Genomic DNA, 10870 nt, shown 5'->3' with positions numbered 1-10870 from the left:
ACACACACACACACACACACACACACACACTTTGCTCTCATGTCCTGGCCATAAGGGGTTGAGTCAGTGGACAGCTGCTACAGTTGTGAGAATAGGTGAAACTCTAGACTTCTTTGATTGAGATTTGAACTTTCACATTGAATCAGTAGAAGACATTTTCCCTCAAACCTCATTTTGCAAGCATCAGTGTTTCTTTCACCTTATAGTTTCAGGGTTTCATTGTCAAAGATTTTCTTCTTGTGGATAAGTAGAATAATATTAATAAGAGTGATGATGATAATGCCAAGCCTAATAAAAGTAATGGAGGTGATTATGACTGGGATTATTACTCAGTTGGCAATGGAGGCCATTATCTCTATTGCAGTTTAATTGCATATAACGCACTAAGAGCACGATTGAATCCAGACTGTTCATCAACCACATTCAGCTGTTCCCTCCTCAAGATAATTGCATATTGTCTTTTTCCTGTTTTGCATAAAAAGCAAGTCATCAAAATGAGCGGCACAATTACCCAGACTCTCGCCTCCTCTCTCCGGGTGTCAGCAGAACCCCACCAGCAGCAGAGCAGGCACTGACGTGTGTGTGTGTGTTGGCTTGTAACCTTAAAGATATTCTCTGGAAGTTTTTTTATTTCATTTTTTGGTGTGAGGTGTGTTTTTAAAGTGTCTGTTTGCTTGCAAATCTAAGCATAGCAGCTCAAATTTGTATTCAAAGATTACTTTATGATCCTCGTGTCTCTGGCATATACCTGTGGAGAATTTATTTGTCTTGGCTATTCTTCTGGCAAGTTTGCCACAGATTATAGCGTTAGAATCTAACATGTATCAAGCAATAGATAACAATGACCTCATTTGTCACTCGCTTACCAGTCACTTAGTGTGGATAAACACCTCCCTAGTGGACAATTGCTCCTCCTTCTAGTGGAATATGTAGCAGACTAAATCCTACATTTTATTGGTATATTAGATAAGTCTCTTTAGAACAAATTCCTCTTTTCCTTGCAATATTCACCTCATACATTTGAAAAGGAATAATGGTGGGGATAAAAAGAAGTCAAATAAAATGTAAATAATAATTAGAAAGCTATTAGGTTGGATCTAGATCTGCAACAAAATGTATATACATACCACATAATGATACACAGTGAAAAGATACGGCTGATATGTTTTTTTATTCAAGTAAGTGCAGAAGTGCATTAGAAAGTATCAAAATGTTTAAAGAATGGAGTGTTTTTTCCTGGATTCTAAATTGAGTCTGGACTTGGACCTAAAATGAATCAGTTTCTTGGGGTGAAAGTGGCAAATCAGAGGGAAAAAAAGGTGTGTTTTCATCTTAACCCATATGAGCACGGACATCAGTGTGGACGTGCTGTGAGTCTGCTTAGAGATGGCCAGTTAAGTCATGCTTACCAACGACATTTCTATTGAGACAATGAGCGACAAGCCATTGGCTGAGTTACATGTTAAACAAGCCTATAAATAACATCACCACATTAAAGCATTGGTATGGTTCTTTGGATCAAGAAGACTTCGGCTGAGGGAGTCAGTGAATGTGGTAAAGTACTGTGTGGACTTTTGTTTGAGGATTTATTGTATTGGGAAAATGAAAGTGTACAGTATACTCTCACAAATGCTGGGATATTTATATAAGGTGACAAGAACTAAATCGTTAGTGGTTTACATGATTGATGATATATATATATATATATATATATATATATATATATATATATATATATATATGATGGATTTTTTAGTTATTTTTTTATTTCAGATTCTCTCTTTAGATTGCTAAATACAGTAAAAGACATCGTGTGTTAGACATGGGATTGTCTGTTCATTTGCTGAGTGGGATGGACTGACTGACAGAGAGAGAGAGAGAGATTAAGATACATTTTCACCTTGGTAAACACCTAGTAAAATCTATTAGGCCCTCTGAGCTTTTAAAATAGTTATTTTAATTTTAGGAACCATTATATTTAACTCTCTCTCTCTCTCTCTCTCTCTCTCTCTCTCTCTATATATATATATATATATATATATATCTATATTTATTTATATATATATATATATATATATATATATATATATATATACAGTGTATATATAAAAATACCCCCCTTCAGAAATATGAAAAAAAAACAACACTACAGGCCCCCCACAGGCCTGAGGCCAGCTGGCTGCGCTCCAAATTACTTCTTACATTATGCCAAAAACAATTGCAGTCTTATATCTCTGTCAACACATATAGACACACACACATATATAGGCACACACACACACACACACCTGTCTAATCCACTTCTGTTTGATACGCCTTTTCAAGCCTATCTTCACTTGTCCATCTTTCCTTCTGTGAGCAGTTCTCTCTCGTGCCAGCCTGCATCCCTTCCTTTCAATTAGTCAAACCTGAAGAGATCCACACCACGGTTACTGCCCCTCCTCCCCTGAACCCCTCCTCCTCCCTTACTGTGTCTTAATGGTTCTGTCACTTTTTCTCAATTAGCACACCTGACAGGCAGCTCAGCCTGCTCCTCCTCTCCTCTTGGTTTTTTTCTTCCATGCTCTCTCTGTCCTTCTATCTCTGACATGTTGCAACCATTTCCTCGTAAGCAATTTTATGGGATGGTGTGGGGGTTTTATTTTCAAATTTTTTTCTTCCTTTTTTTTTTAGAGTAGATATAAGAAGAGTGGATAGTAATAGTGAGAGGATGGTTCTGTGCGTACGAGAAACGAAACGGAAACACTCTGCCGTCTGCCTCTAATTCAGAAGGCTTAATTCTTAACTGCCTCTAGGTGCTGTTCTATATCCAGCCCCCTTCTTTGTCCTCCCTGTCGGCCTGCTTCTTTCAACCCACCATGCTGTGTGAAATACCTTCATAACTTCTTGAAATCCCTCCCTGGGATGCAGCTGTTTGTTCTGCCTTTCGCCCCTGCTCCGCCTGTGTAAAGGAGGGCATGCCCTGTGAACTCCCCTCTGTCATTCGCTTGCCGATGCTGACTTGTTGATGTACGTCTGTGAGAGTGTGTGGAGGGAAAGAGAGCAAGACTGCTGTGCAGTCAGCAGACTGCACTAAGACCCTCTTCACGCTGCATGCAGCAGCAGCAGCAGCTTCCCTTGTCCTGGCCAGATTAATGGCTGAATGGGCTCTGCCGTGCCCAGCAGTTCCCCTCTTGCCGCCCCACCGGAGGGCATGCTGAAACTGAGCGGGCTGGCATTATCGGGCACAGCCAGACCACGCTGTGAAAAGGGATTACGGCGTCAATCGTCACGCTCACAAACAACATGCTGCCGCAGAAAAAAAATCCCCTCTCACAGCTTGGATAAAGACTGCCAAACAGCTCTCTGCTTTTCTTCCCCCAAAATCAGAGATAAACGTCTTGCTGAAACAAAGGATCCCCCCCACCTCCCACTGTAGATGAATTGACATATAAGTTGTCTTATTAATCATGATGGCAAAGAAATAGACAAAGGGAGATAGATAAATAGGTAAGAGAGAGAAAAAGTGCGGGTATGTAAGTATGTAATTATCACCCTATTGCCCTCCTAAGAAAGTAGCACCTCCTGTGTTACTGCAGGACTGTTTGCCCTCTCTATGTATTTCATTGAGATGGAAGCATGTGGAGGCCGTTCTTAGACGAGGTCATTAAGCCCACCACAACACTCCTCCCTCCTTAGGGCCGGCTCACAGCACCGGCCACATTGTTCCACCGGCAGAAAGTAAGACATTCAAGAGAAGACTCGGAGCTCCTGTTAAAACCACGGCACTACACGCATGGACACGTGTGTGTGTGTGTGTGTGTGTGTGTGTGTGTGTGTGTGTGTGTGTGTGTGTGTGTGTGTGTGTGTGTGTGTGTGTGTGTGTGTGTGTGTGTGTGTGTGTGTGTGTGTGTGTGTGTGTGTGCGTACACACACACACACGACCAAATGAACTATGTCTGCACACTCTGGGATCAGGTTGCATGCTTGCCAACACAAATACATCTGTCTTTCATTTAGCCTTGTTTTTCTCTCTTCATCCCACTCCTCCTTACTTCCCTCAGCCTGCGAGCTGTGTTTGAAAGTGATGATGAAGAGTGAAGCAGGTGCAAAGCAGAGAAAAGTAGACATTAAACACTTGAACTTCTCTAGATGACTCAGAGGTCACTGAAATGGTTGAATGGGGTGCTACAGGACAGTAGACATGCTGTCTGAAATGAAGCACCAACACAAATTAACATTGATGGTCTCTTCTTTTTGGCTGTCTTTTTCTTCCTTCACGTTTTCTTCTCTCCCAATGATTATCTCTGTAGCCTGTACGTAGCATGGAGTTGATGGGGAGGACACAGGTTTAATCATGGATGTATCACATTATCTTATACACTCAGTAGAGAATATTCACTGTGGTTATGGAGCGCTGTCTTCTGCAAAAATATGCCTATTATATTTTTTTTTTTCAGTTACATTACTTTGATTTCATTGTTAGATCTATTTCTTGCAATCTTGTGAAAGAATTAATTATACAGTAGTAGAGATAGGCTTATTTAATTAACAATGATTTGTTTAGATATACAGTATTAGTTACCTCACTAGAGTGGAAATGGGTTATCATGGTGATTATTTGTCCTAATATTGCAATGGGCTTTCATCTCAATCCATGTTTTCTCTGTCCTCCACCTTCAAAGTCCATTGTGTTTTTGAATGTCCCATTGCAAAATGAGTTCTGTGTTTGGTTGTGGTGTAAATGTCCTCCAGATGGGCTTGATGTAATAAGCCCAGGTGTATTGGCTTACAGGCCCAACATTCAAATGACCTTTTACCCCTAATGTAGATCAGTAAAGGTCAGCCAGCCCAGCTCTCTCTTCATTGTACACACAAGCTTCAAATCCATCCTTATCACTCCATTCAGATGGATAGTGGTGCCACTGCCAGCTCTGAGAGAGAGATAAAGAAAGAGCCATATGTTTCTAAGACAAATTTCATACATTACAGCAATCCTCAAGCTTGTCTTGTATTGTTTGCATTCTAAACTCAAACAGGAAAGGCAAACATGACAGGCAGAGCCAGTACTTATTTGCGTATGAACACCACCAGCTGCATTGGACCTGAAGGATTATGCTGGGTTAGTCTGGATAACTGCATCTGGGAGGTTATTGTCCTGTCTTATCAATTCTCTCCCTCTTGATGCTATCCATCTCAGCAGCTCCAGGCTATCCTCGATTCTCAGGGAGTCTGGCCCACACTTTTCTTCCCATGAGCCACTTGGATCACCATGCCAACAGTGGAGTTCTCTACGGGCAGCACCGTTTCTATGACACGCAAAAAGGTGAGGCGTGCAATGATTAAAATTTAATCAGACAGAAATAAGACATTTAAATCCAATTTATACAACGTAGTACGTTGTAATTTGATGTGGGATATTGATATAAGGATGCCTAGGGACACTATCATGGGAGCTGAATAATCAAATTTTGTCTTTGCCTTTTCCTTTCTTGACTAATATATGTGTCTTAACTTGCCTGCCTTCTTTCTTCACAGAAAACTTCTATCTTCGAGGTCTCCCATCCCAGCCACCTCTCATCTCAGCCAATCACAGTCTGCCACCAATGTCCAGGGCTGGTTCAGGACACTCTCAGGGGTCCTGCAGCAGAGACAGAGATCCAGGGGTAGGGACAGGTCTACATAAGGGCATCAAAGAAGGGTCTGTGGAGAGAGGAGTTGTACCTGTAAAGGATAAGGAGAGGTCCAGTAGCAAACAGGAGGCAAAAGAGAGACAGCAGCAACAGCACCACAGCCACCAGCCACCCCATTCCACACACCACCACCATTCCCACTCCCATCAGCAGCACCCACACTATCCCCAGCACCCACTACCCCTAGAGGAGGTCAACAGTCGAGCCCTAGAGAGGCACAAGGCATCCCTCACAATGGAGTACAGCAAGGAACACCCTCAGAGTATGGGCAAGCCCCTCAGTGCCTGCTTGCACAATGGCAAGATGCAAAATGGAGATGCAGGAACTGGAGCAGGGGCAAAGGCCTCCATGTCCAGCTTTGGGGGGGAGGGCACAGCCCTTGGAGCTATGGGGGTTGGGGGGAGTAGCCAGGGCAGACATATGGGGTCCAGCAGCAGTAGTCGCTGCACCAAGGAGGGGGTAAGTGGGGAGATGAGGATCAGTGAACAACCATCAGACTGTCTGGAAAGGGGTCAGGCACCGCTCCACCACTCTCTGTCCTATGCTGTACCCCCACCCTTGCACATGGGTCCTGCTGCTGGAGGGGCACACCCTCATTCACATCCCCATGCTCACCCGCATACACATCCTCACCCAGGGGGCTTCCATTGCCTTCAGCTTCACCCCAGCCATCCACACCACCCACATCATTCCCACCATACACACCACCACCCAGACTTTTTCTGCCCACCCCCTCCTGGTCCTCTAGCCAACCCTGCCTCACATGAGAGGGGGCCAGCCAATGTGGGGCGAGAACCTAAAGTCACAGGGCCTACATTTGTGCCATCTGTGGCAGGCCTGGGGGACAAATCTAGTGGGCCATTCCAGCTTGGTAACCCTGACTGCCATGGTGTGAGCAGTGGAGGGGGAGGTGGCAATGCCAAGGATAAGGTAATAGAAAAGAATGGAGGCAGTGGGCACCATAGTAGTTGGCACAGAAAACAACAGCAACAGCAGCAGCAGCAACAACAACAACAACAACAACAACAACAACAGCAACAACAGCAACAACAACAACAACAACAACAACCGCACCCATACAGAAAAACAGATAAAGCCCCAGATTGGATGCAGTCCCACCACCAACACCTGCAGCCCTCACAGCTTCCTCCACTTTCCCAACTACAACAGCCTCCGCATCCCCAACAGCAACACCAGGTTGTACGATCACGCAGTGCTGAGTGTATCAACAGTGGTGTGGACATGGATGTGTTCAGGCCCTTGCTGCCCCAGGGGCCCAAAGCGGGACACTCTGTCCCTCATTCTGTCAACACCTCTCCTTACAGAGACTGTTCCCATCCAAGACCCCAGCCTAACTCTTCCCCACTTGGAAATAAAAGCATGGGTCAACATAGTGGGGCTGGAGCAGCCCATGGCCCTGGCCGTGGAGGTAGCTGCTCCTTACAGAGAGATGGCCAAAAGGTAGCCAGGATACGCCACCAGCAGCATGGCCGACCTGGCCCAGATGCTCCTTCTCCTGCTGAGTTGAACCAGGGGACTAGTCAGGAGCTAAAAAGAAAGATGGACATTTCTCCTTATGGTTACAGCAACAGCAATGGGCAGCACCACCACCAGCAGCCCCAAGTGCCACCCTGGACCATGAGGCCTCCCCACCACATGTCACAACCCGAGGAGGAGCAAAGGAAGTCCTACATGGAGTTAGGGAGCACTGGTGGGCAACACTCGCAGCAGCAACAGCAGCAACAGCAGCAACAACAGCAGCAGCAGCAGCAGCAGCCGGGAATGAGCCTGCCTCCTCCACAGCCTCCCCCAGCACCTTCCCTCAGTCAGCAACAGCAGCAGCCACAGCAGCAACCTGAGCCCCAGGGGCCATCTCAGGGGGAGAGCAGTGCCATGAAAAGCTTACTAAAGTACAGCAACCAGCAACAGCCACTGCTCCTCTCCCAGAAAAGCCCCTTTGGGGGTCTAGGAAGCCTCAAATCAGGTCCTGCCGGGGGGAGCTGTGCCCTGCAAGGCAACAAACAGACTTTACCTTCCAGAAAGGGCCCCGGCAATGACAGTGAACGCCCGGATTTCAGTGGGCGTGGCCGAGAAATGGGGGACACTGGTCATGGGGAAAGTGAGGTGCGACAGCCACCAGTGGGAATAGCAGTGGCTGTGGCCAGACAGAGGGAGCCACCTTGTCGTTCAGCAGACAGTCATCCCAACAGCCGACAGGGCAGGGTACATCCCTCGGTGAAAGGTAAGCAGTCTAGGTCACCTCCTCATGAACAGAGGTGCGAGGAACAGTTTTTTATAAATTAGATGTGAAAACAAAAACAACGTCTATAAGCTTCAAGACTGTCACTGGGCACTGTTTACAGTGATGAGACAAACTTTCATTTTTGGTAAATACATTAAGAGGTTGTTGTATGGTATGTACGGTACCAGTCAAATGTTTGGACAAACGTTCCAATTCAAATGAATGAGAAAGTGTGTCCAAACTTTTGACCGGCACTGTAATTCAGAGTATGGTTGAAATGGAAAACTAATAAGCAGCATCAGTGCGTCCTTTGCGAGTAAGACTGGATATCCGTACATAATACCTTTTAAGGTATTGGCGAAAATAACCCAGTACCAAATAGAAACTTCTCAGTCAAACAATACCTACATTCGATCCTTTTCGTACCCAGATCTAGACAAGAATTACTATTTGTATGGTTTTGTATTCTTCGCTTTAATAGGACATGTGATGACCTACTTCCGCAGCAACTACAACCTATACAATCTGTAGTTTGGTGAAGTTAAGCACAGTGTAGTTAAAAGAGTTCTCAGTTCAGCATGCCCAGATGCTTCCATTCATATCATGGGTATTCCATAAAAAAAAAGCTAAGGTATGGGACACACTTTAAAGGTACTGGTATTTGTACTGGTAACGCTACCCAGCCCTACTTGTGAGTCATTGTAAATGTTTCTAGAAATTGGGAGAGACTTGAGAACAGGTCCTCACCAGGTAAGAGCTAATAGTTAAGCTAATGTTTGTCTCGCAGGTCCCACCCGCTCTATGTACCCTTCAGATTCCACCACTGAGGAGGAGAGGAAGAGGATGAGTGGGGAACAGATAGGTTTGACTTGCTTGGACAGAGAGAGAGATGCATATATCAGGTAAGCAATTGTAAAGAAATTGTTCAATACTTGTTAGATAATAATAATAATAATAATAATTGTTAGAAATCTTCAGTGGTCTACATATGTATTTTCTTATTTTTGTCTCATCCTGATTCCAGGGATAATAAGGAAAGGGTGGAGTTTTCAAGAATCCATCCCTCCAACAGCTGTCACCCCTCCAACAGCTGTCATGGAGACCTCACCTCTCATCTCATGGTCCCAGGCGGGACTTCCCTCCAGTCTGGCCAATTAGGAGATCCTGCTGCACATTCTGCCCACCATCATTGGATGCCAAGAACTGGAAGCCCGTCCCTTTGGATGACAGGACACTCTTATGGTGAGAGAATATTATTTTTTTGGAAATTGGAGATTGTACGTACACATTCCAACTGTGGGACTTTGTACAGTGTTACAGATCATGTAAACAAAGGCAGTACAGTTCTGCTTGTCTATATATGGAATAGGTAAAAAAAACATAGGCATTTCTATGCTCCATTGATTTACAGGTCATTTATGCTTTTATATAATCTTGCTCAGCAGCAAATACTGAGTTTTCTTTTTTTATGCTAAAGAGAACATGTAATTTCAACTTTTAGCATCTTTTCATTGGTTTCCAGTCAGGTTTAGAATTGATTTAATAATTCAATGATTATGATTGATAGTTGTAGTATATTTGTAGCAGTGTTTTACATTGTATGTGATGGGTATATAAATCTAAATGGGCATCCTTTCTATAAAGCAGGTATAGGTCATTCAGCCCTGCACCAGAATCTGCCCCCAGGTTTCTCTGCAGCCATGCCAGGCCCTTTGCAGCCAGTCCTGCCTTTGCCTCAGGACCCCTCTGCCCAGCTGGTGGTCCTGCCCACTGAGCCTACTGCCCATCCTGCAACCCATCATCTGGGTATGCCATAACATTGCTTTGTCCTCTGTAAAGTCAAGTGTATTTATAAAGCACTTTCTTCACAGGATCACTTCCTGTAAAGACTGCTGATGAACTTCCCTTTAATGGGCTCATTCACAGACGCACACCACAATTCAAACATTTTCTGCACACAACCTGCTGCAGGAAATATGCTCTCATCATCACAGCACAGAAAGTGTGTGAGAGTCAGGGAAAAGATCACTTCTCAAAACTCATTGTAGACACATATTCAGTGAGCAGGCTGTGACACTTAATTAGCTCACAATCCTTGACGGTATGTTTCCTTCTGTGCTCCACAGGAGATTCATCCGTGAAGGGAAATGCTTCCACAAAAGCTTTCCCACAGGAAAGATCCAAGTTTATGTCTCTGAGCAATGAGTTTTGGGGTTGTCTAGGAGAAAGTTTGTGCAGGGGCGGTTCAAGGGCAAAGGGTAAGAGAATGTAAAAATTAGGTTTTTGAGGTTCTTACAGTGTAGGCCCACTCCTTCCCAAGTGGGACCTCTGTCATAGCACATCACCCACACCAAGTTGCACAGATCCTTAAAGCCACATGAAAAAGGTTGTCCACCCACAGAAATGAAACCAAGCTTCCTGCTGGGCTTTTTTGCAGACCCTTTTCTGCGATCTGGCTGGGCAGGTGAGACTTTTTGGCAGAAAGTCCACGCTGAATACTCCAGCAAGACAAACGCGCATTTCCAACTCAGTATTTTGACCTCCAACCAACCTACAGCCATCCTCATCTGTTCACATTTCATCATTGTTATAACTTTTTCCAGCATTCCAGCTGATTCTCAAGGCAGTTCTTATGAGACAGCTTTCTGTTCAGAGCGCTGGAGAGTGTGGGATTCTTGGTGCCTGGGGAGATGATGTTTTGTGAAGTCAAATTTTTTTTTTCCTAAAGACATTTGTCTTTGTCGTTGCTATAAAATGGGAATACAATGATTTTGAAATGATCCTTAATGGTTTCACTGTTTTGAAATGGGTGTGTAGGAGGTAGATAATGACAGGATAAGGATATGGATAACACAATGTTGTAGTCTAGTGTATGCATAGTGTTATTGTGAATGAATCCGAAGGAAAAGGTTGCTAAAGTGTGTGTGTGTGTGTGTGTGTGTGTGTGTGTGTGTGT

At 44.4% G+C, this 10870-nt stretch overlaps 1 protein-coding gene across 10 annotated transcripts in view; it reads left to right on the top strand.

The window, feature by feature from the left end:
- The window catches only part of bahcc1a (BAH domain and coiled-coil containing 1a), a 64830-nt gene that overhangs the window by 32414 nt on the left and 21546 nt on the right, over positions 1 to 10870 (top strand). For 5 of the 10 annotated variants that reach the window (XM_032537140.1, XM_032537132.1, XM_032537136.1 and 2 more), the window contains 5 exons: positions 5180 to 5305; positions 5518 to 7914; positions 8702 to 8816; positions 8939 to 9156; positions 9559 to 9720. In XM_032537140.1, the coding sequence (XP_032393031.1) occupies positions 5180 to 5305; positions 5518 to 7914; positions 8702 to 8816; positions 8939 to 9156; positions 9559 to 9720 (3018 nt within the window). The remainder of the gene's footprint in view (positions 1 to 5179; positions 5306 to 5517; positions 7915 to 8701; positions 8817 to 8938; positions 9157 to 9558; positions 9721 to 10870) is intronic. The other 5 variants (XM_032537135.1, XM_032537139.1, XM_032537141.1 and 2 more) reach the window with 4 other exon arrangements.

This window comes from Etheostoma spectabile, chromosome 15 (genome assembly GCF_008692095.1).
Source record: "Etheostoma spectabile isolate EspeVRDwgs_2016 chromosome 15, UIUC_Espe_1.0, whole genome shotgun sequence".
NCBI lineage: Eukaryota > Metazoa > Chordata > Actinopteri > Perciformes > Percidae > Etheostoma > Etheostoma spectabile.
This window is presented reverse-complemented; position numbering and strand designations above follow the sequence as displayed.